The sequence below is a fragment of the Mycteria americana genome, chromosome 10 (assembly GCF_035582795.1).
Source record: "Mycteria americana isolate JAX WOST 10 ecotype Jacksonville Zoo and Gardens chromosome 10, USCA_MyAme_1.0, whole genome shotgun sequence".
NCBI lineage: Eukaryota > Metazoa > Chordata > Aves > Ciconiiformes > Ciconiidae > Mycteria > Mycteria americana.
This window is the reverse complement of record NC_134374.1, coordinates 6,425,505-6,451,421: the sequence shown is the minus strand read 5'-3', so window position 1 is coordinate 6,451,421 and position 25,917 is coordinate 6,425,505. Positions and strand designations below refer to the sequence as shown.

Below are 25,917 nucleotides of genomic sequence, written 5' to 3'. Positions count from 1 at the left end.
CGGCTTTCTTTGTAAATGATTTAGAACTGCATTTTAATATTACAAGGGATGCAAATATTTATTTTTCTGATACATTTCTGTCTTCCTGCTTTCCTACCATTTTTGATAGGCGTTCAATATATTGGAAACACCAACAAACACCTCATGCCTTAAATGAATATGGCAGCAATTGTTTTCTGCAGAGAGAACAAGCATGGGTTCAGACACAGGGTCTCAGGAAACCATCGACAACCAGGGCACTGAGAGTGGACCAGCTACAATCCAGCACCCGAGCCTGGTTCCCCACCACTTTCCTGAATATAGTTGCACTAGAGAGGTTAAAAAACAGACCGCTCTTTGCTTATTTATTTAGAGATATAGGATTTGAAATGGAAAGCTTATGGGGAGCTCTAAGCACCCTAAAGGATCATTAATAATTGCAGCACAGTTGTGAATTTCCCTCCCTGTTATGGCTGCAGATAAGCATAACCCATAAAAATTGAGCTCGATTAAAAAGAACGCAACCACAACCACAAACATGCCCTTCCCTGTGCAGAACAGGAGGGGGGTTTAAGAACCTCGACAACTAAGCTTTGCTAATCACTCATGACTAATGGCGTTTCAAACATCATCTTCACTGCATTTGAGCCGGGCGAGAAATGTCATGGATTCCTCTGAGGCTTGTTCTGTCTTTGCCTAGTAGCGTGGGAGGGACGGATTTAGAGAGGACATGCAGCACAGAGGCACTTACCCACGCCGTTCAAAGCTGACCCCAGGGGGCCGCAAACCTCAAGACTCTTAAGGGGAGGGAGAAATATAGCAAACAGAAATATCCCTCTACTTGGAGAAAGAGAAAAGATAAGATGTTCCACCTCTGTAATCCAAAAGGACGGATCGAATTCTTATGCTTACAGACCTAAAGATGAGTATTCCTAACTTCAAAGCCATGCGCTAGAGACAGTAAGAGATACCGGCTATGCTCCTGCCTGTACGTGCTTCTGGTCATTCATGCTTGCAGAACTGAACAGTTTCTTTGCTAGCGTATCACTTTTCAAGAAGTGGGTCTGGGCTACAGTCACTTTGCAAGAGCTTTGTGTGACGGGAAGCCAGCCAGCACTCAGACGATGTGCAGCCTGAAGCAGAGGGACACTGCCCGATTTCCATGGGGAACCAAACCTCCAGGCACCCCAGAAGTGCCGAATGCAGGTACACAGCGGCATCAGAAGAGACTGCACTGCAATGATGACTGACTCTGAGCACATTTTAGGACTTCTCAGTGCAGTCTGAGGTTTCCAGGTATCAGAAAAGGGTGTCAGACAGAGCAACACATCACCTGTGGTATCTGCTGGTAAAAGCTACCTTGTAAAGAGAGTCCAGTATACCCAAGGATATCAGGGCGTGTTGAGAGGCCAGGTCATGGGGGCAATGTGTTTTTAACACATTAGCTCACACTTATTTAAAACCAGCAGCTGATATCTGACTAGCAACACGCTGCCTTGAAGTCTTAATGTGTATTAGCTGAGCAGCGTAAAAAGGTATTAAGGTGTTAAAACTGCAGGTGGCCTTGTCTGCCGCAGTTTGTCAATGTTAAGTCCATGCGTGCTTTATGTGGATGCCCACATTTCCTTCTGAGACGCTACGACAGTACGCAGATGGAGGAATTAAGGGTACGTCTGCTTTTTGAGCTGCGGACATACGTGCGCGTCCTCTGCCTGTGCTCGGACACAGGTCAGCCGAAGTCTGGGACCACATCAGCGTGGCTCTGTGCCGGGGCGGCCGTCCTGTCCCCCCGCGTGGCACGGTGCCACCACGGCTCAGCGGCTGCCTGGGCAGGACCAGGCATCTGTCCGTGCGTGTGCAGGAGGAGGGTCTGTCTGAGCCGCGGGGCAGCGGCACCGCACGGCTGCCTTCGGGCACTTGTACCTGGGCTTCCCTCCTGTGGAAACCGGGGGTGAGGTTCTCCCGCTCACGGCACCGTCAGGCTCTGCCACAGACTAAGAGCACATGGGACGTTTTGAGGAGAATTAGGAATCAAATTAGCCTTCCTCTCCGCTGTGATTCAAAGGCTGTGTAGGCCATCTATAGTCCTTCTTCTGCTGCTGGGAGGGCCAGAGAGGCCGGCGCCACGCGAGGCTGGTTAGTCTGTTAAAGACAGGAGATGTGGAGGTGGTCCCACTCTGACAGACTGCGGAGGCTGCCTGCGTTCGGGGGACTGTCTGTCCTTTACATCCCTGCTTCGTTTCTTTAGGCTATTTTACATATTGAAAGGTTTTTATAAAGACCTTTTTCTACCTGAGGAGAGTTTTAAAGGCTGTAAGGTCTGGCTGCTCTTTCCACTCCCAAAGCATTTGTAGTTACAATTAAGATCTGTGTTAAACCTACTGTGAATTAGCCTCAGCGACGTGAAAAGCATCAGGCCCAGAGAGGGAAGGCTTTCCCTGGCTGAACAGTGAAGGAAGAACAGCAGCCTGCTTTAAAAGGGAAAGAAGAAAGAAAAGCCTACAGAAAGAGGCTTACCCTACAGAAGAGAAAAGGCGACTGCGTAGTGCTCAGCAGCCGGCGGGTACAGAGCCCTGAACACCGGCCCCGCGGGGTGCGCGCAGCGGGAGGTGCTCGGCTCATCAGCCCGAGCGGAGGGCACGTCGTTAGCCGGGGGATCACTGGAGGACAGCACTCGCCCTGCTGGTTTGCTTTGCTGGTTAGATTTAAACAGTGATTCAGTCTCCCAGACTGAGAATGATTTCGCTGCTTCCCTCTTCTAAAATGTCCAGGAAAAAAGCTTTACCTACCCTTTTTTTTTTTCTCTATCCTTTACCTTACCTTTACCTTTTATTCTGTCAAAAGTTTCCACTATGTTTTAGAAATTTCTCTTAGTTTAAAAAAAAATAGTGCTTGAATTGGTAGGTTTTTTTCTGGTAGGAAGAAGAGTCTTATTTTGACACCATCAGAATGAAAGAGCAAAATTAAGGTTTTCTTCAACCTGAGCTGATGTTTTTGGATTTATGAAAAATCAAAGAATTTTCATTTTTATGTCAAATTTCATTATTATAATTATTAATTATTATTACTACTACTACTACTACCACCACCACCATTTGAAAATCGCTACCACAAGCCCCTGTTAGCTCTTCTCTAACAAGACTTCTGAGTTCTCCTGTCTGAAGCAAAGGAGTCTGGGAATATCTGCTCAGGCAGAACTCCCTGCCTCCAGGGCTGCCCTCCCTACGCTGCCAAGGAGCACGTCCCTCTCTGTAACCAGGTTCATTTGTACGGCCCATTGCAAAGCCACAAGGAAAGGTCCAAGAGGGCCAGCTGAGATTGTCCTCGACTTCGGGGGGCCCTACGGCACAGCAGACTTTTACGCCCTCCAGCCAGCCCTGATGTGCTATGAGACAGGGAAAAGAGCGTTTCTAATCGGAAGTATTTTAGTGTGTCTATCCCCAGGTAATGTGTAACTCTCGGGACTGTTTCAGTTAGCCTAGTTAATGCAGACCTCCAGCTAGTCTTACAGCGGAGTCGGGGCTGTGCCGGTCAGCCCCAGGACCCGCAGCGCTGCGACACGGCACCGCTGTCGCTTTGGGTACAGCTCGGTGCGCCCTGAGCCCCCTTCCATCCCTCGCTCCTCCTCGCCATTCGGAGCCCAGTGGTCTGGAGGCTGCAAGGACCTGGCTGCACTTTCTCTCCTGACTCTACTCTGCATCCCTCAGGAAGCAAGAGCGACAGTAACAACGAACTGGCACAAACTAAGCATTAATTACAGTTAATTAGGGTTTTGGCATTAAAATGACAAGCCGTTCACTTCCTATGACTGTCGTAAGAGCAATTTTAGAAGAGAGTTGTATGCATGGGGCCTATGCAAAAAAGGGCACAGTATTCAAAAAGCCTGGTAAGCCTTCCCAGCAGTGCCAGGTGGTGGTGAGAAGCCTGTTGGGTCAGGAATATGCTGCATTCGACAAATGACTAGTCACTGTTTATCACTTGAGACAAATGCAATCTAAAAGATTGTGTTTTCTGCCACAGCTCGGTTCAGCTGCTGGATAACTGGTACCAAAACCAATCAGGCCCCTTTTATCCCCCCATGCCTGTCTTCCATACATGCTAATAAAGGCATTTAAAATCTAATCTCCCTCTTGTCTTCCCAAAATGGAATCCAGAGGAGCCAAATATGACAGTCATTTTGCAGACAAGGCTCACAGGGGCATTAGGAGAAACGTACAGTTTTAGTTCCCTAATAGAGTTTTAAGCCCCTGAGAGATAAAGGAAAGTCAGCACGTAAATGAGGCGCTTGCTCCAAATAATTAGCACTTCTAGAGCACTTTTCATCTTCAAAGGCCTTTGTGCACATCCTTGTGAGTGTGGTACGCAGCCCCCTCTCACCAGATGGAGAAAGAGGCCAAGGGTATTTCGTGATGTTTGCAAACAGGGCTGGGAAAGGGTCTGGAGGGCTGGTGAGGTTTGTACTCAGAGTTCAGGGGCTGTTTTCCCTGCTTACAGAAAGCCAGGTGGATTTCTGTGCAGCTTGCCAGCACAGTAGCTCAGCTCGGCAGGATGGGGAGCTAGCTCAGCAGTGCTGGGCTGTAAGCATTAACCTGGGTCTACAGTCAAACCTCAAGGGACGCATCTGACCTTTGAATAATTGAGCACTGCAGTGAAGAGGCTTCAGTAACTGCGCTCGCAGCATGAGAAGAGGAGCTGTTGGGGGTCAGGGAGGGAAACATTCCTCAATTTTTCATTAATGAGAAAACACGGATGAAAAACTCTGCTTCAGAATACAAAGGAACAGACCTTTTTGCAGGGGAAAATGACAATGGTGGGGCGGGTTTGGGGTTGTTTTGAGGTATGGTCTATTGTGCCTGCAAGGCTGGTTTTTGCTTGTATGGAAAGGTCACAAGTATGGTCGGGTCAAGGGGAAGTGGCTAGGGCTCAGTTTGATGCTAAGGAGGCAGAGCTGTCTGAGCTAGGCTCATCCCAAGGGGTTGTGGAAAAGGCAGCTGCAGCCAACCTGTTTATTATAGAATCACAGAATGGTTTGGGTTGGAAGGGACCTTTAAAGGCCATCTAGTCCAACCCCCCCCTGCAAGAGCAGGGACATCTTTAATGAGATCAGGTTGCTCAGAGCCCCGTCCAACCTGACCTTGAATGTTTCCAGGGATGGGGCATCTATCACCTCTCTGGGCAACCTGTGCCAGCGTTTCAGTACCCTCGTCGTAAAAAATGTCTTCCTTCTATCTAGTCTGAATCTACCCTCTTTTAGTTTAAAACCGTCACCCCTTGTCCTATCACTACAGGCCCTATTAAAAAGTCTGTCCCCGTCTTTCTTATAAGCCCCCTTTAAGAACTGAAAGGCCCCAATAAGGTCTCCCTGGATCCTTCTCCTCTCCAGGCTGAACGACCCCAACTCTCTCAGCCTCTCCTCACAGGAGAGGTGTCCCAGCCCTCTCCTCATCTTTGTGGCCTTTTATCCAAGAAAAGGGTGGATTGAAAGAGGAAAATGGCTCACATTTGTGAGCCCTTAACACAGATGGATCTTGCATCGCCCAGCAGCTGCACAGGCTAAACTTACTTGGCTCAAGTCCCAAAGGCAGTGGCCCATATCACACCTTTCCTCCTCTGGTGTAGATGGCCCCTGTGCCCTGGCTGTTAGCAGTAATTTCAGGTTCTCTTTTGTCATGCTTTTTGCATACGGTATGATTATTTTTCTAAGTGAATAAACTGTTTCATTGCTTATCAATAGCAAATATGTCAAAAAGACCCAATTACAACTAATATTCTTGATATTTCTTGAACCACGCACAGGGAAACTGAGGGTTTAGGTTTCCACTGCAATGTAATTATGCTTGGAACTAAACTTCAGAGGTTCTCAATGTACTTGTATTCTCTAAGAGAGGTAACACCGGTTTCCCAAATCACATAACTGAGGCATGGGGAGTTCAGAAGATTTGCATAATGTCAAACCTCAGTGCAACAGAGAAGTGAAGATATAACCCAGGGGTCCAGACCCCTGTTTACTTTCTCTAATCAGTAAATTTCCCTCCCTCCCCTTAATACCATACTACAAAAACATTGTTGCTTATATAAAATATTTTGAAGTCGAATACACTACCAAGTATATAATAGGGCATCAGGACTGACTGCTCCAGAATAAGAAAACTTTTGCAAAGCTACTTTAAAAAGACTGATTCATTTGAAAAGAATTATCTCACCAAACATTTTGCAAGAATGATGGCATGTTATCCCAAGGAAATTTTGAGGTGACTTTTAGAAATTACACTCAGCCACGGAACAAAAAGAGGCAATGGAAATATTCGCTTCTGCTCAGATATTTTTAATAAAGGAAAGCTTGTTAAAAATAAACTGTAAAGAAGATTTGGGCGGAATCACAAATCATCTCATTAGCATTTGGGGAAAAAAAAGCAAAGATGAAATATCAGCTTGTAAAGTCTTTTCTGCAAAGCCAATTTTCTCCCCCTTCCATCTGGTTTATCTGTATTCCAAAATTCTCATTTTCAAAGAAGTTTCTAAAATGGCAATTCCGGACTGTTTTTGTTCTTACTAAACAAAGCCATGTACACCCAATATAGAAATATAAAGAGGAATGCAATGAATTAGACTTTTTTTTTTGTCTGACAGTTGATTTTTAAAGCCAAACCGGGGGTTTAAAAAGGAAAAAGATGTGGGTGATTTCACACCTGCATTGCTTCTTACCCTGAAAAGCAACCATGGGGCTAACTGAGCCTTTAGTCTCCCGTCAAACACAAACTGACATTAGTGATCCAGCGAGGGCCAGCATCACAGGATCAGACCTTTAACAGGAGGGGCACGCCCCCAGCACTTACAAGACTGACAGAGAAAAAGGAGACATGGCAAACGCAAAAGCAGCGTATGAAGGGCAAACTGGAAATTCTGCCGTAGACAAGAATTTGAAATTTGCCCAATGCCACTTCTCAACATTTTGTGGACTCTGATTTGGAGAACAGCCGTAAAAAAGTGACACTTTCCTGCAATGAAACAATTAGAAAAGTAGACTATAAAAATGGCACTACAAAGAAATATCTAGAATTTTAAAGGTGGTATTCATACAGATGATCTTTATTTTGCAGTTTATTAACTTTGAGCATAACTTTTTATAAAGAACATTAAAATGAAGGTTAAGAGAAACTTACCCCATAGACCAGTTCACCCACCATGCCATTCCATATCTTAGTCTCAGGGTCCCTAGCTCCATATTTCCCATCTCCAACAATTGACAGTTTGTATTTTATTCCAACATGTTTTGCTATTTCAGAAGCTAAGTCTACACAATATCCTTCATATCTCTCATTCCCTTCTAGTTGTTCATGGTTTTTCTTATACATTACATATGGTGATTCCTTTGAAACAAAAGTAAAGATCAAAAGAATGTAAAATACAGCTTTAAAACATACAAAATGAGAGCTGTTATTATCCTTTATATTACTGGCAAGTATTTACAGTATTTCTTGCTTTGGTACAGAAATTAGAAAGAAAGACAAACTTTTGCCGTTTAAAAATCCTTGGCTGATCCTACAGCCACACATACTGTTGATTTTAATCCTAGTATGGACCCATTGAAGACAACAGGACTATTTCACTTTAACAAAGTTACACTTTTGTTTGCAGGATTAGGCCTGATTAGACAGTCAAATAGCATCACTGTAGTCATAATTCAGGTTTTAGTGTTTAAAGAACTGACATACCCAACACCTGTACCATCAAAATCATTTCCTAAGGCCCCAGTGGCCTAGAATGGGGCTCTGATGGAGATATTTTCAAAGCAGCCTAAGGGAAGCTAGGCTAAAATCCTCAGCAGCAATTTTTGTCACCAAATTCCCTTAGCCGCCTTAGAAAATTCTAGCTGAAATGCTGATTGTATCTTGCTAAATCCATAGGAGTATAAAATACAATGCTTCAGGAAATAGCATAAAATTGGCTCATGCTTAGTAGAATTGTAACAGGCATAAAAGTCACAAACAGTACTGTATAGAGCACATCTGCTAGAGGCATTGGGACTGACACAGGTGCTGCTGCTGTTTATGAGACACAGGAAGAGCTTTACTCCTTTGGAATTGCAGGGTATAGGTCGCTTTTCACCCAGTGCTAGAGCAGTTCCAGTTCTCTACAGGCTTCATTGTGCCACCCCTACTCAGTCCACAGGGGTTGAGTTTACAGGAGCTGTACCTGAGTGAGGGGTGCAAGATTTGACCCTAGAGCAGGAAGGCCAGATCCTGCAGTCATTTACATACAGGCATAATAACTTCACTTACGTGAGGCATTCGATTGAGTTCAAGTGCCTGAAAAACAGCAAAGCGCCATGAGCTCAGTGAGCTCCTCCTGTGAATGAACTTATTGATACACATAGAAGTTTGCAGGGTCAAGCCCTCAGTACACCTCTGGAAGATACTGAACTTTTCAGTCACTTGAAGTCACAGAGTATTCAACATTTGCCTCCTGGCAAGGTGTCTAACACACCTCAGGAGCCATGTGTCTTGTTTCCTAAACACAAACACACTAAGAACATAAAACTTACCAAGATAGTAGTGACTACTATAGTTCTGTTCTCCACAGATGAAGTGTCATTAGAGGGCAGCTGATCTAATGCTGGCACAAATCTTTCATATTCGTTCCAGTAACCAGCCTATAAAAATGGAGATTGTTACCTCATTACATACGTTTACAAGGACTCTGGTGCATGAACTTGTAACAGGAACTGTCAAAACATACGGCTTTGTAACACTTATTCATGCAACTTCTTTGCCATTAAAGGACTACATTAGTTTTAATTTAATTTCCTTAAAGAAACAATGTTCTCAAGCCCACATGCAATAAATACAAGCCAAATGTAAGTGAAAATACATACTAAAGTCTCCCTATCTAAATTCATATCATCATGGTGCCTGTGGAATAAATTCCCATCTATCCACAGCATAAGAATATATTATGGACGAGAAAATAAACTGCACAGCACTCTGAGTAAAATTCTTTGATTTTGAAATTTTTATCCATATTCTTCTGCAGTTCAGACAGTGAATACAGTCCCTGCAGACATGCCTGAGCTAGCTTTAGAGTAGATGCACAGACATCGTTAGCAATGCAGGCACAGTAGCATTATCTTCAGTACAGGATACAAAACCCGCTGTGAGCACGAGGTGACTGTTTGTCAGCCGGCTTGTGCTGACCTTCATGGTGCTGTGGCTACGTTGCTATTCTCTTACACCAGTTTTTGTATCTCTGCACAACACAGAAGTAACACTTTTGTCTGCACTGTAAACCTAGCTGAATGGCTGGGCCGTGTCCAGAGGTATTTTGTTATCAAGTGTATGCAGAAGAGTTTAAGGAGTCTCAACGATGACTAAGCAGGTTAGGTACCTATTGCCAGGTGAAATCAGGGGGATTTATGTGCCTCGGCCACGCAGACTCTTCTGTCGATACTCCTGAGACCCTGTCTACCTAATTATTTTTGAAAATCTGCCCTCGATTTCTTTTATAACAGGGATCTAGGCAACTATCCCACTTAGGATCTATACTTTAGGAGACAAGAGAATGAGTAGCAAATCCTAATTAAAACCAAACTTATTTTCTGTTAATTTCAGAAGGTTTCTAAAATACACTGGCTCCAGCTTCACTACTGCTCCAAGGCCTGTTACAGAGAGGAAGGGAAAGATGGAGAGGAATTTAGGAGATAGGGCTGAGCACAGGAACATGACAGCAGGTATTATGCTTGGCAGCGGAAAAGCTCCAGAAGGGTTTTAAGGGAAAAAGTGGGGTCTGAAGTTGACATGGAAACTAATGAAGATATTAAGCAGGGCGAGTGGTTTGGTCCAGGAACAGAACAGAACAAGGTTCTTGGGATAGGGAAGACAGCAAGAAGGTAGAGTTTCCTCAGGGCCCCGTTATTACAGTGACTGTGTGGTATTTTTGAGTTTCATTAGTTTGTTGGAATAAATATTTGTGAAGATGTGAAATCTGGATGCATATCTTGAAACTCACCTTCCGCGATCCAGCGGCTTTCATTTCATACACATCAATTGTGTAATTTGTTCTCCGCCCATAGGTGTCGAACTGGATGTTCCCTGTCATTCCTTGAACTTGCACCTTAAGGGAATAAACAGAAAAAACACTTTAATAAAAGATTGACTTTATTTTTCCCTCCGTTACATTTTGCAGGAACCCACTAGCTCTAGCACAATTTTTATCTATATAGGAGACTTGTAGCGCTTTTGACACAGTCAGTTATATTCTTTGTAACAAAAACAATCCCAATTCTCTCAGTTTCAGCTGTACATATTCTTTGTTAGTTAGTACTCAGCTGGTGACTCACTACTGCAGAGTGAGCTGCATTTAAGTATAAGTGAAATTAGCCCTGCACATATGTTAAATGTAAGAAAGACTGATTGTGCCATGCTTAGTCACGCTGGGTTCACTGATACAGCATGGAGTATCAGCGAGGCACATGCAACAATCCAGTGCCATTAAACCCCTCACAATATGGCATAGAGTGATTTGAGATATGGACCAGAATTCCATATCATTGCTCATTCTGGGAAGTGCTTTATTTTAAGATCAGTCCCAGCGTAGGAGAAAGGAATGAATGTCTTCTCTGAATGAGCACAGACAATTGTCTCTACTGCTTATGGAGTTTTGGTCTCAATCTGGATGGATGGGTGTATAGACGGTAAGTCATTACCATTACCTACTCACATGAATCATCTTAAGGGGAAGTATAAAGTACTCTGTTTCAAAGAAAAAAACCTTTCTTATTTCCCTGTATGAAAGGGTGAGATATTTCCATCTATCACTTATCAACACTGACAAGCTGTCATCTCAGGCAGAAGGGGTAACAGTCTGAAACTTCAGTAGGGGTAAATTAGCTTTAATATTTAGCAAAATGCAATAGAAGTTACAGGAGTAGGTGATGGAAGACTAGTCAAGGGGAAACTGTTTAGGGCTGGTGACTGATCTGCTATTTATGGTTTAGAGATGGTGCAAACAAACTTGTTACGGTGGACACGGCTACATAAACCAGCCAAAATTCCTTGGACCCCAAATTATCCAGTGAGCCAAATTCAGACTGACATATATAAAAGGAGTGTGATTTTTTTAAACAGTAAGTGGATTTGAACCTTTCTTAAAATAGTTTGTGTCATTTCAGGGGTCTGGAAGAACATGTGAGTTATTCCTGTCTCCAGAAACCTAGAGAAGTGAATGGGACTTTGAAAGCCAAATTTGCCCCTAAGAGGTCTTATCAACTGTGGACCGAGCAAATGTATTTGTAGGGTAGTTGACATATAACTTGCAGCCAGATGTGAGTTGCTGCATCTGCTTTTGGCACTTGCTGGAAGCTGTCTGGTTACCTTAGCACAGCAGTGACTGCATGTGTCAGCAGAGCTTGTTAGGCCAGCTTCGTCCTGATGCGTACTGAGACATGAGCATTGTGCACTTGACACCTTTTGACTTCAAATTTAATTTGTTTCTATCTTTGGTGGGAAAACTCAGCACTTTTCAAAATCCGGCTGCACCGAGGCAGGAAGACTCACCAGGACTTAAAACACTTCTGGTAGCAGCATGCGGAGGCAATCACAAAGGGGGTGGCTAATTGTAACTGCCCAGATCTGTTCAGGTAAACTGTCTGCCACTGATCTGATGTCTTAGAATCAGCTTTAGAAATACAGACATGCACAGTTTTCAAGGCTGTAGGGAAGCAGACTCAGGTAATGCCTATTTCCCTTTTGCAGCAGGATGACTACAGTGTGGCACTGAACCTTCTGCTGGCACAGAGTATTTCAGGATGTCTTGGAAAAAATATCCTTATCTGAGTTGTTGCTACAGAGAGGAGAGGAAAGACTGTTAAATCGAAGGTTTTTTCCTGAAACAAAGATTCAAGGTCATTTTCTGAATAGAGGGAGACAGTGTGATGGACAGGATGGGGTCTGGAAGGCAGTGTGGGATGATCTTGGGTAGCACTTGTTGGAGGTGTATGTAAACCTCACTTAGATGACTTTGAATAGCTAGAACAACACAAGGCAACCAGCTGAAAGTCAAACTTCTTCATTTTTTTGCCAATCGTGAGTTTGGCTTTGTATATCTTACAGATTATGTTTTTTAAATAAATTCTCCCGAATAAGGGAGCGTCCTGTAGCAGTGTTGGTTTCCTTTGTTGACATGAATACCTTGTACCTCATTCGGAGGAGTTTTATGTTTTGCTTGTAATTAAGTTCAAATGGACAGTACAAATTCTTTAACCATTGTGAAGGCTGAATTTAATTAACTTCTCTTTGAAAGTGTGTAATGCTGCATTAGTGAATGTGCAGTTAGGGCATTTGTCAGGAAGTGACATAATGGCATAAAAAGAGCTCTGGCAATGTGAGACTGAACCATCCCTCACTCTTAAGAGTGATATAATCTGATTATAACCTTCTATAACTCATTATAACCTTCTGATATGATCCTTCCAATTTGGTAATTGAGAAAAAGCAGTAATTAAGCTAAGTGTATGAAGGCTGACCTAGGATTTGTTTATACCTAATATGGGCTTAATTCTGATCTCACTCACTCCAGTTCTATGCCTGCATGAATATAATAAATTCTAACAGGTTTGTTTTAGAGTTATTTGAGCCAGATCAAAAGCAGACCATATTCTTTTCTCTTTTATCTAAAAAAATGTTACCCAATTTTTCCTGTTGTCACTTGCTTTAACATACATAGCAGTCTAAAAAGAGTTAAAAATCAACAAAACTAGAGACATAAGTGAGGTAGGATCCCGTGCAGTAACTAGTGTTAGGGATAAAAAATAGACCATGCAGAAGGTAATCAGGCTGAGTGCAAAGTTATGCCAGGAATCAGAACTGGTTTGAGGCTAAAGTGTGTCAAGGTTCAGGCTGGTGCTGAAATCCAGCAGTATTGCTACAACCGACAACATCTTTTCCACTGCTTTGAATCAATCTGAGTTGACTTTTTACCGGCAAATTATCAAAATTGCATACATGTGTTTAAGTTCATAAATACATGTATCCCTGCAAGATTTGTAATACACATGCTGAGGACCCAGTCTAGTTCCTGTTAGTCAGATTTGCAGCCTCAGCCTGACTTTAGAAACGCCCCAAACATGTTCATTTGCAAAATGGCTCATGCTTACTCTCATGGGAAGCTTGGGTGTTACGGGGGAGTCAGATTTTAGGTACCCTGGTGTGGACAATCAGGCAGCTGCTGCACCGGTGCCAGAGAGATGTGGTTTTGGCCAAAGTTTTGAGAGCTAATTTGTTATGCCTTGCTGTTGAATGGCATATGTTGAATATATGCCATTCATGTTGAATATATTTTAGCCATCTTTTGGAGTTTGTCATTAAGTTTCTTTTTTCTTTTTTTCTTTTTTTTTTCCTGGGGAGCTTCAGCTGTTTGTATGAGTACAGAAACTCTGTGTACGTGGAGTAGGACGCAAGTTCGGTCCCAGCAGAATTGCTGCTGTTGTGGAATAAACGTATTCATTAGCTGGTATGTTTGCCCTTACCATTTTCAGCGCTCTTTCTATATCAATTCCTTGGCTCCATGGTACTGCAGGGTTAGCCAGGCAGTCTCCAGCACTACCTCTCCTGGAGACATCCACACGCTGTCTTCGGAGGTAACGGAAAGCCTCTGCTATGACCAGGACTGCATCATGGGTCAGTGCAGATGTATACTAAAATTGATGCAAATAAAATATGGTGACAAACTGCAATCTTAGAATTGCCCCAGGTTTATCAGCTCTAGTCCTTCTCTTTGTTAAAATACTCTTAGAAGAATCATGCTTGCAAGCCCTTTTGCTTCCTCTGTCTTGCTGCAGGTGCTTTATGTAGTTTAACAATTCCATCTATTTCAATTAGCAAATTAAAAATATTTTCATTTTGTATAGCATATAGCAGCAAAATAACAAAACCAGCTTATAGTTGCATAAAGTTTAAATTTAATTGGAAGCTTGCTCATCTAAATGAGGTCACTACAAAAGTCTGCAATTCCATGCTGGCCCATACTGCTACCAATAGCAAAAAGCAGCTCATATTTGGTTTTTGCTTGGAGTATTCTTTTTCTTTTTAACAAGATTGCCAAGACAGACAGTTTTGAATTAAAGTTAACATAAATCATTTCTGTTTGGACCACAATCCTGATTAGGTAGCATCTGTGGCAAGGAATAGATCAGATTACTTTTCTTAGAAGACAGCTATAGAAGCGAGTAATCACAAAATACACTTTAGGCATTACATCTCCTTGGTAATTGCCCATCTGCCTTCTCTTACTCCACGGTAAATCTGAGGAGGGTGGTAAGCTTTGTGTAGCAGCAACTCTTCAACAAAATCCCCAGACTCCTTAACTGCTTGTTCATGTTGCTGTCAACTTCATCCATTACTTGTCTTAAGTATCTGGTGACACCCCCCAATGCTATAAATTTAGTATCACCTATGAAATGTCATGGAGGTGTTTTTTTCACATTTTTTCCACATTTACGTGTTTGTCTGAAAGCTCTTCCCTCCTAGAGTGGCCCAGGCTTTGCATATGGTATCACTGGTTTTCACTGGCATTACAGCACACCTATAATTTAATGGTCCGTGCACAGGAGACCATTTCAACATGTACATACTGGGAGCAACTGAATGTGCTCGGTGTGTAAGACCAGATTTCAAACCCCTGTAACTGACCCTTTGTATTTCCACAGTGTTTGTAAGAGAAAGAAGAGAAGAAAAAAAGAGTGCAAGGGGTATCCGCATTGGTGCGCCTGCCCTTCTTTTGGCTGGCTGTGTGATACCGTAGAGCTCCTGGCTCCTGATGAACCTTATGCTGGAGTTAGTGCCAGAAGACATGCTGCCCATGCGTGAACTAGAAAGGTGGAAATCCAAGTTTCATCTGCACATTGAGCTACTCTCTTTGTGGATAAGACTTATTCAGTTCAGAAGAAGTTAATTCTATCCTGTAGGGCAGCATAGCACAACTGGTGGTCCGTATTTCTTAAAAATGTGTATTATCTTATTGCAAGCTCTTCAGTTTGTTATAAAGCCTTAGGAAATCTGCACAGAATGAGGCATGTCTGCATACGCAGATCAAGAGAATCGTATCTGATAAAGAAGAGTGCAAAGGTAGGATTGTGAAGAAGGTTATACAGCAGCCATTCTTACTGAGTTTTAAATGACAGCAGTTTATAAACTCTTACTGGATGTGTGTGTGGGGTGGTTCCTGCTCTGACTGTATCTAAGTACAGGTGCTCTTTTGATCCTGCCCATCTTTACCTCTTCCTGTGATGCTCTGCAATGATCACCCTCTCCTCTCCCTGAGTTAACAAAGGTTATACGTCACATTCCACACAACAATATAGAACCAGATAGTAATTTTAAGGTATTTGTTCTTGTATTAAAAAAATCTTGTAATAGCTGTCCAAGCTAGCACTACGTAAAACTTACACGCTGATAATTTTTTCAGAAGTCTGCATCAGTTGTCAGTAACCTTAATGCAGTCCCTTCCAAGTCATGCCAAGAGAGCTATCTAATTTTCTACTTTATTTGAATTCTACTTATAAATGCATGAGCATGCAAAGAGAAAAAAGAGAGAGAGAAGGGAAAGGCTGATAAAATACAGAATAAATTAAACATCAGGGCTTTAATCTCTAGGCAATTTTATTTCCTAATCAAAAATATTGTACATCAATTTTTAAGTATGCTTTTTGTCTGATTGACAAATACTGTGCACATTTCTATAATGAGCAGTACATTTGTGGAAAAGTAATGTAATCTTTCTGTTTGTACCATATACTTAAGATTATTTTTTAAGGACGGAGAATAATTTTTCCCTCAAGGTAAATTGCTTTCAAGTGGAATAAAATCTTCCCAGGTTAACTTTATATATTTCTGAGCTTTTAAGATTAGTACGATACTTATCTTCACTTCTGCATCACTGCTAGGAAGCTTTAGGAAGCAGGCCTAGGTCCTAATCAACAGGGAACAATACACTAATCCGAGTTTTGTGGGCCTCTGTTTGCCGTTCTTTGCTTCCTCTGAAATGCCAGCAAGGCTGTGGGATGGCGTGGGATTAAGATAATTTTCCTTCCCCATAGAAATCATATGATCCCAGGGATGGAAAAGTATGCCTCTGAATGGCATTGGCCTTCTGGCAGCAGAGCCACATAACTGGTTCCTATTCTGTCTGTAGTCCAAAACAGGGCTACCACCTACCCTGGTATCCCCCCATACATTGGACTGGACTAGATTTTTCCTTTCTAGCTAGCATTTTATGCTTCCCTGAAATTTTGTCTTACTAATATCAAGACATTATTCCAGTTTATCGGAGTAATTTTGAATTCCAAATCTGTTCATCAATTTGCATGTGTCCTTCCCAAATCAAGCAGGAAAGACATGAACTGGCTCATCATGACTGTGGTTTTTAGATAGGTTTGGCTTCCCTGCGACAGTCAGTATACATGATGTGAAGGACTGGACTCCCGGGAGTGACAGAATTTAAGGTCCTCTCATCCACTACCAGTCCCAGGTTTTATTCACCTATGTGTATTGATAAAAAGAACAAGCCTCACCAAAAGAGGAAGAGAAAGAAGGAATGTAAGAGGAATATTAATAATATGCAGTGGTCCTAGGAGATTTGATGATTTCAATCACTGGATAGATTATTCTTGATGCACTCCTTGATTGGACAGTGAATAGCATCCCTCTCTGCTATAGAGATCCTGAGGCAGAAAAAAATCTGGGGGAGATATTAACAGGTTGCAAGCCTCCTAATAACAGTAGCCTTTAGTTCACCCAACCTACAACAGTTTTGGTGAACCTGGGACTTACTATTCAAAAAAATTTGGAAAATTTTATTGGTGGCAGATATAATACCCAGCGTGTTTAAGTAAAGGACAGTGGTGCAAAATACAGAGTTAGATTATGAGGGCAACTGTCAGCAGTGACTAGGAGGTGGCAGTGGCTCCTCAGTGAATCTAGAGCTACTTTATTTTGCACATTAAATTATCTATTAGCATTAAAATTGACTAGTAACCCATAGTTTGCATCTAAAAACTAACCTAACTAGCCCTCACCCCTACCTCAAGAGTAACTCAAGAAGTTCAAGGTAAAAGTTTTTTAAATGCTGCACAATGACAGGATTTGCAAGACCAAGCCTTTGCCTCTAGGAACTCGCACTGCAGTGGGCATTTGTGTCCAACTAAAAGCCTTTGCCTCTTTCTCTCTTCTGGAAGGGCAGTGAATGTTGCAACATATTCTAATCAGGGCTCTCTATCATACACATGCACATGCCTGGGGTTAAAATACCCCAAATAATTGTTAAAAGCAACTCACATAGTGTCCATCACTGTCAGGGTAAAATAAATACCTTTAATGGTGAGTTTTTGGCTTCAGGGAATTCTCTTTCATCGAGCCTCACCCAGCGTTGTAGAAACTGTTGAACCATCGGGTTTTCATTATTAACAATCTGGAATCCAGTAACGTTGGCACCTCCATGCATTACTCTCTCCAGAACAATGTCTGTGAAACCCTGGGAGGACACATGTAGAAAACAAGAATCATTCCCATCCAAAGTCCCTTTTCTTTGGCTCAGTTTTACTTGCTGTAAGTGTAGCACAAAAGAAACTGATTAATTTCCCTTTTGTTAGCTGAAAATATTCTACCAAGGAGACAATTACTATCACAATTGGGATTGTGATAGCGGCATAGAACAGAATTTAAAATGCCTCCTTGTTCAGACCTTTGCGATAGAAAACTGCCCTGCTGTGTTGTGGCAAAGTGGTCTGTAATATTCACTGGTCGGAAAGAAAACAGCGTGGAAACTTGAAGTACTATTTCCTCTTTTCTCCTCATCATAGCGAAAACTGGTCAAAGACCTCAATCCCATTTGTACAGCAAAGTGCGCACGAAGGTTCGGCGCTGGGAGCAGAAAACCACTCAACACCCGTGTTGTTGCGTGGAGGCAAAGCGCACACCTCCTTGCTGGGCGGTTCTCCGTCACAGCGCTGCTTAACGTTTCACTGGCAGACAGAACAGTATGATTCTCTCCCACTGTTGTTATTTATTCCTGAGGCAGCGAATTGGCGTCTTGTTGATTAGTATGACTTGATTGCAGTCATGTTTATCTGAATGTCAGTGGTTACACATGCTAAAAGGTAACCCAGAATAAGCACCCCTGTATATCTATGCACACGCTAATCAGTGAGATCATGACTGGTTCTTATAATGCAAAATGACACATCTTAAAGTCATAGAGTACTTATACTAATTAAGGGTATTTTAAAATTTGTCTCTTCTGCTTTAATCACACCAAAACATGGATACAGAGAACCTTCTACTAAGTGGGATAGCTAACTTGAAAGTGTGAGCTTTGGAAAAACATTTTTCCCCTCCCAGTCGACACAGAACCCAAAAACTAGTCTTGCTGCAGGATCAATTACAATGTAACACTTTTTCTAAGGAACTCTAGCAGATGGTGCTTCAAAGGCATCATAAACATCTCTGAAAGTCAATTCTAGAATCCAAAAGAAGCTCTGATACAGATAAAAATGTACCGTCTTGTCCTGGTAGGTCAACACATACACAGGCACCACCCTGTGCTCCGAAATACAGAAGAACAGCTAAACAGCCTGGCTGGTTTACTTGATGGAATTGTTCTAATTTGCAGCTTTTTACCACTTATTTTATACACAAATATGCTACAATTATTTTTCCTGGAGTGCTTAAATTTCCAAAATGTTACATAGAGGATTATGGTTATCAAGTGTCTTATTTATGAGGATAAAAATTAGTGGAAAACATATAATTAAATTATTATTGTAAAATTAGTAGAGGATATGAGCTTCTTAGACAAAAGAAAGACCATAATTGAGTACAAATTACTATACCATACCAGTTCTAGTATTTAGTGAAGTAATTTCTCAAAATCCAAGAACTCATCCACGCATTTCCTCTTTTGCTGATTGACGTTGCCACAACCTGAACAGAATATATTACCCTCTAAACCGTAGCCATACTTGTAATGAAGAAAAGTTCTTACCAGGTTAGCTAACATGTAGTGATAGCCTCTAGAATGTTTGCCGAGGATTACAACCTGTGTGAAGAAAAAAATTACACGTTATTCAGTTGTAAGAGGATGACTCTTAACTAGCGGAAAACACCAGAGAATGAACATTTTGGTAATCCTCTATGCCCAATCCATGGGCAGCACGAGTATTACAGACCTGTGGCTCTACAGACATGATGCAGTCATTTGTGTTTTTAAAACACACAGGCAGAGTACAAAGAGGAGTAACTCACAAGGCTGAGAAGACCCTGGCTTGCAGAGATGATCTTACCTGGCAATCTCACCCTTGTGATCACTGTGTCTCCCCTGCTGACCAGGTTCATTTTAGTTATCAGTTCAAGTATTTCTGCTCTGAAATGAGGCAACACTGTTTACTTTGTTCCTTGTTTGTGGAGTGTATGAGAGGCAGGTGACACAGCCCAGCCACTCACTGGGTTTAATAAACGGTACCAGCACAGCGGGGCTCGGCAAGCTCCAGGTCGTACAGGGGCTTTCCTGCCATGAGAACCCTGGCCAAGCCTTGTCATATATGAATGCTTAAAGTTAAATTCCTAACGTTATAAGCAGTGACCTTCATTGCCTTTTGACAGCTTTCAAAAGGCCTGAAAACTTGTCGCTTCCAGTGCATCTAAATGGACACATCTGACCTTACATGTTTAGCCAAAATTTATACTAAATGTGATGTTGCACATTCCACTAAACCGACATCTCCTGCCCTCCCTGACCCCACTTGGGCATCCCTCTGTACAAATGGAGTCATTAAATGGAACCGCTAAGAGACAAAAAAGCAGTGGGATGAACTGAGCAGCTGGATTCTGTAAGGGTAACAAGGAGGAGTGGAGGCAGCACTGTCTGGCAAGCCTAAATTCTGCCATCCTGTGTGGTCGTCCCCACTCCAGTAATACTGTGCTTTTGCAGAAAGGAGGAAAAAACACAGTTCCCATGTCTATGCAGCTGGCTGCCGGCTCACCAGCAATACCCCTTGTGCAAGACTATGCCACTGCATTTATCGCTATTCCCTTGCCTTCAGATTATAATCTCAGTAACATCCATCCAGTCCCACTGGCAGCAGGTGGAACAATGTCCAGCGGTAAGAATTTAATTAATAATTGTGGTGATTATGTGTGTGTCAGGACAGAATCAAACTTGCCCAGACTTGCTGGGTTAAACTAATAAAAGTTAAAAATAGCAAACATAATGCTGGTGATGCACCACAGGTGTATCACTGACTATACCCTATGAGCAGCTCAAGTGAACAGATGATGCTTTTTGATGGAGAATCATCTGCAAATCTATACGTACCATACTAATGTGCTTCTCCATGGTCACAGACAAATGCTCCAAATACCATACTCTAAAAGACATCTTTTCAACATGACCACTTACGTCTTTGCTAAAAACAGATGACATTTGAGTCATTGACTTTAGATATACTGCTGAGCCTGTTAAAGTTCTTGATTAAATTATTAAGTTCCCAATTGCCTCTTTGGGTTGTCTTGTCCTTAACAGATGCCATTTCTTTTAAATTCACATTTAATTCGGTAGGAATTTGCATACTTCCAGCAGTCTGAAAATAAATTGCTCTTCAGGTCCTCTTGAGAACTGTATGTACACTCTGTTGGTAGAAAGCATCTGCTTTCCTACACTCACATTTGTTTTCTATGGAAATGTGCAGGCTTCCTTCAGATCATCTGGTGTGCGTGAGATTTGCATACTGAATTCTCTGTATGTTTTAATTTCACCTTAAAGGCAGTGATTTACTTTTAAAAGGTGAGAGACAAAGAACTTATTTAACAACAATACTCTTTGTCATTTTAACCTTAGTAACAAATAAGAAAGCTTTTACATTTCTATCCAGAAATGTGTTTAAGAGAAGAATACCACAACAGATGAAGTCAGAGGCTGTAAGAAAAACATACACGGAGCTGCTACAGGCATCAGGAGCAATACTGCAAATAGGAAATGTAGGACTCATTAGCATAGATCAGACTCAACTTCCATCTCATCTGTTGTCATGTCTCCAAAATGACCAGAAATAATTCTGTTTAGTCCCTTAGAGAGGTCCAACATACTACAGTCAAGCTTTAATTCATAAAGCATCTTTCAGAAGTGACCTGCCAGTATTTCTACTCACACAATCAACCATGTTAGTTCATAATTATTTAACTGGATCTTAACAATGTTTTTAAAATTCACTACACATGCTGTCCTAAATCTTAATAACCACAACTCTCCTCCTCCCTCACTTTCCACCCTCTACCAACTGTCCAGCATCTTAAATGGAGCTGCTGGATTAGCGAGCCCAGCAGAAACAATCAGACATCGGCGTTACTCCTAGGGGAGCAAAGGGACGGATAAAGCTTTTTTATGAAGAAGGAAAACAGGAGTATAACAAATAAATCTCATCAACTGCTTATATATTGTGAAGCTTAAACAGAAAGTGGGATATTGAATAGTGGTGGTGAATAGAAAGCCAGGATTACAGGACAAGGATTTCACAGAGCTCCATGTCTTTGGTAAGTTTTACTTCCGAGACTTAATATTGCTTTCACCTTGACTGAAAGAAAAGCTTGTTAAGATTTTATACTAAACAAAGGAGGAGGGGAAAAAATGGCTGGAAACTATCATGAATAATTCAGACTTCTGATCCCACATAATTCTTGCCTTGTAGATAAAAAGATCATAATGTCAGGTTTGATATAGAATCAAATAAAGTTTGTATTTTTAATTAACTCTTCGGATATTTCCAATTAATTAAGAGAAAATCTAGAGGGAACAAAATTAAAATGTATCTGGTTTTAAAATAAAAGTCAAATCTGCTGGCCAGCACCAGGCTTACTGGAAGTACAGACCTATATGCCAGATTTGAGAAACTAAGTCAGCATTGCCAATTTTAGTTTTTCATTTGCCTGGGGAAGTTATTTTTTGAAAGCATAAAGACAACTTGGTTTCCACTGCATCAGTCATCATAATAATAAATAGGCAACTACAATTTTTTGCCTTAGCTTTTACGTTTTCTTACAGTTTTGGAAGATAGCATTATAGAAATTAACTGGCTAATATTACATTGGTAAGGAGCACTGTGATATTTCTAAAGCAATAATGATGATTCTCTCATGATGTAGTTCAAAGGCTACACAACACCTAAGAGGAAGGACAGTGAAGAGGAGCAAAATAACGTTAATATTAACCACACAATTACTCCATTACCTTTTGACTTATTCCCTACCCAAATCACAACCACAGCTAGTTCCTGGTCTAGAACATGGATCTGGGTTTTTTGGCCATGAAAATTAAATGTTGGAATTAAGGGTGAAGGGAACATTACGAGGAGACTGGTGAACTCTTAGATGAAAGTCAAGGCAGGGAAGCCATTTTAAATAGTAGTGATGGAGACAGATCCGGGGGTTTCACTGGAATATTTCTCCGAGGGCTTGACGAGGAACTAGAATGGTAAGAACAGAGTGTCTAGGTGAACAGTAGTAACAGACCAGAAGCAAGGAAAGCATGGGTTAACAACAGACAAGACTCTGTGGGCTCAAAAGAACTCAAGCGATGGAAGAATAGTGCAAGTTTGGTACGTGGGACTGAGCTTTTAAACTGAGCTATTGTCTTTTAAAAATATCAATGGTTTGTCTCTGATTCATAAAAGGGAAAGACAACTTTTCTTTTATGGATGGAGTAAATCACAGAACAAGTGAGGTTGGCAGGGGCCTCTCGAGATTGCCTATTCCAGCCCCCTAGCTCAATGCAAGGGCAGCTAGAGCAGGCTGCTCAGGACCGTGTCCAGTCAGGTTTTGAATATCCCCAAAGACAAAGATTCCACAAGCTCTCTGGGCAGCCTGTTTCAGTGTCTGACCACCCTCACAGTAAAAATGATTTTTCTTATGTTTAAACAGAATTTCCTGCATTGCAGTTTGTGCCCTTGCCTCTTGTCTTGTCACTGGGCACTGCTGAGACTCTGAGATTCAGCGAGACTCTCCGAGAAGAGTCTGGCTCTATCTTCTTCATTCCTTCCCACCAGGTATTTGCAGACATTATTAATACCCGCTCTGAGCTTTCTCCTCTCCAGGCTATGCATCCCAACTTCTCTCAGCCTTTCCTTGTACATCAGATAGATGCTCCAGTCCCTTAATCATCGCAGGCGCCCTTCACTGGACTTGCTCCAGGATGTCCGTGTCCTTCCTATACTAGTGAGCCCAGAACTGTACGTGGCACCTCAGATGCGGCCTCTCCAGTGCTGAGCAGAGGGGAAGGATCACCTCTATTGACCTGCTGACCATGCTAATCCTATGCAGCCCAGGATGCTGTTGGCCTTCTTTGCTGTGAGAGTGCAGTGCTGGCTTGTGCTCAACTCGTCTGCCAGGACCCCGAGATCCTGCAGAGCTGCTTTTCAGCCAGGAAGCCTCTACCCAGTCTGTACTGGTGCATGGCGTTATTCTTCCCCAGGTGCATGGCTTTGCATTTCCCTTTGTTGAACTTCATGAGGTTCCTCTCTGTCCACTTCACCAGCCTGTCAAAGTATTGCAGCACAACCACCTGGTGTATCAAACACTCCTCCTAATTTGGTATCATCTGCAAACTTGCTGAGAGCGCACTCCATGCCATAACCTTCAGATCATTAATAGAGAGGTTAAACAGCATTAGCCCCAGGACCCTTTAGGGTACTCCAAATAGTACCTAACCTCCAGCTGGCCTCTGTGTTGCTGATCACAACCCTCTAGGCCCAGCAGTTCAGTCACTTTTAAATCCACCTTACTGCCTCTGTGGGCTTTGATTTTAAAGAGTCATTGAAAAATACAAGCTAAGAGGATATGCCTGCACTTTTACCTAGAGAAGCAGCTATCGTGATTTTGGCAGCAGTGAAAAGAAAACTACCATGTCCAATTAATACCTGTTTGGAGCTCATCTTCCATTCATTTGAATCCATTGCCATCTGGTCAGTTTAGTCTGTTTAATCAAAGTTATTTATCATCCTTTATTTACAAATGAAAAAAGAAAGAAAAAAATCAGACCACAAAAGTACAGACTACCTCATCTACAGCTCAAAACCCTGATATTTTATGAGTCTATTAGATCTTTCCATAACATAAAATACTGATGCTGACAGGCAGTATTGCCACAAAGAAGGTCTAAAGATTTTTACTGTGCTTTTCGTACCTGACAAGTGGCAGAAATATGCCACTTAAACGGAATGACAGGCAGAGATCTGACCTGCTGTAATGTGTCTTTCCATTTCGACCATATCTAGAAACAATGAGGCAGTTTAACTCTAGAACTCTTCTTTCCTAGGTTTTAAAAGGACAGCAAGAAAAATGAGATTTCCTACAAGCTCAGAGTAAAAAAGGATTTTGTTGTCTTTGTTGAGGTTATTCATGCATTAATTTGGGTTCCACTTTTGCAAAAAGCCCACATTTAACTTCAAGCATTTCTACTGATTTTTAAGTATACATGTAACTTTCTGAGGACAGGAGAGCTACCTCCAGTTGAGCAGTAATGTGCCTTTATACCTTGCTATAGAAATGCAATTATGACACCTTTGCCTTCAAAGCAGTGTGCAAATGCCAGAAGTGATGGCACGATTCTTTCTTTTCAGCAGCAAACAAGCAAAACAGATAAATGGACTCAGGTCTAAAAAAATTTCAACAGCATTGTCCGGATCAGCTATCAGTGTTGATTGCACCTCGTGGGAACAGCACGGATATCAAGCACAGCAACAACTGTCTGGGGCAAGCCTAAATTGTTGCGGAGCACACGGTCTTCTCTCCTGGGTATCAGGTCAGGTGTTTTCTAGTTTCTATCCCTACTGATAGAATTTCTGTTCTGAGGATGGAGTTACTTAAAACTTATCTCAGATGTGAGCAGCTCCTACCTGATACTGGATTGAATGACTGAAAAGCTGTGCCCTGTGATGCAGCACCCTATTGGATCAGTGGCACTGGCTAATTTGGTCTTCAGGACACACTTAAGAAACAAGAGGAACAGAGTATCAGGGTGACAATCCAATTAGTTCAACAAAAGCTGAAGTCAAGGCCGAAAAAGTTCTTGTCAGTATGTTAGCAAAGACGTTTAGCTTATCTTGACTGGCATCTGCAATGTACTGCATCTCAAATCTGTTTCTACCACTCAAGAAAAGGAGAAACTGAAGAAGTCCTTCAGCTGGAAAAGAGTCCTCTCCCTGGCCTCCCTGCCACTCCTGTAGACCCTTGCTGCAGCAGGGGAGCTGCCCATGGGGCTTGCAGCCACCGCACTTCAGTTCTCGGGGGTCAGTGCACTGTTTACAGCAATGTAGTTGTCTTCTACAGTGTTATCATGTGAGCAAAGGTGCAATAGCATTTGACAGCCATACATAATCATTCCTCACTATGTTTACTTTGCACAGGTCACCTCTTGTCACGTAAATTTTCCAGACAGGAGTAGAATAAATAGGAGGAGAACAGAAAATAAAAGCTCTCCTGAAATGCAAACAGTATTCTCCTCATCTAACCAGATGCCACAGTAAAAATAAGATCCTTTGTAAACTCAGTAGATCCACTTTACTGTAAGTTTGCAGAGCCCACTCCCCTGTTTTCCAATTTACACACATGCTCCTGCAGAAAGAGCAAGTTCCCTTTGAGGATTATAAACACTAGACAAGGCTCGATCTTCCCTCAGTAAATTTATTAAAAAATAGCTTTTTCGGTGTCATGATTTTGTCTCTTTCTATCACACCACCACCAGCAGCACCAATATACGAGGTTCCAAAGGAACCGTAATCCTGTGGTGGTAAAAGATACGTCACAGCTAGTGGTGGTCTGTCACAGCCAAACGAGTGATACTTGTCCTGCCTTTAAATCCACGGAAATAAAGCCATTTCCACATTCGGTAGAAGCGGCTTCC

General features: G+C 42.1%; 1 protein-coding gene across 6 annotated transcripts in view; it reads right to left on the bottom strand.

Moving 5' to 3' along the window:
- Window positions 1-25,917, bottom strand: part of GRIA3 (glutamate ionotropic receptor AMPA type subunit 3) — a 155,593-nt gene that overhangs the window by 47,904 nt on the left and 81,772 nt on the right. For all 6 annotated transcript variants that reach the window (XR_012777304.1, XM_075513185.1, XM_075513186.1 and 3 more), the window contains exons 5-10: window positions 19,012-19,065; window positions 17,341-17,502; window positions 13,502-13,669; window positions 9,985-10,089; window positions 8,525-8,632; window positions 7,143-7,349 (exon numbers count right to left, since the gene is read on the bottom strand). Coding sequence is in view for 5 of the 6 variants with exons in the window: in XM_075513185.1 (XP_075369300.1) it covers window positions 7,143-7,349; window positions 8,525-8,632; window positions 9,985-10,089; window positions 13,502-13,669; window positions 17,341-17,502; window positions 19,012-19,065 (804 nt within the window). In the remaining variant the exon portion in view is untranslated. The remainder of the gene's footprint in view (window positions 1-7,142; window positions 7,350-8,524; window positions 8,633-9,984; window positions 10,090-13,501; window positions 13,670-17,340; window positions 17,503-19,011; window positions 19,066-25,917) is intronic.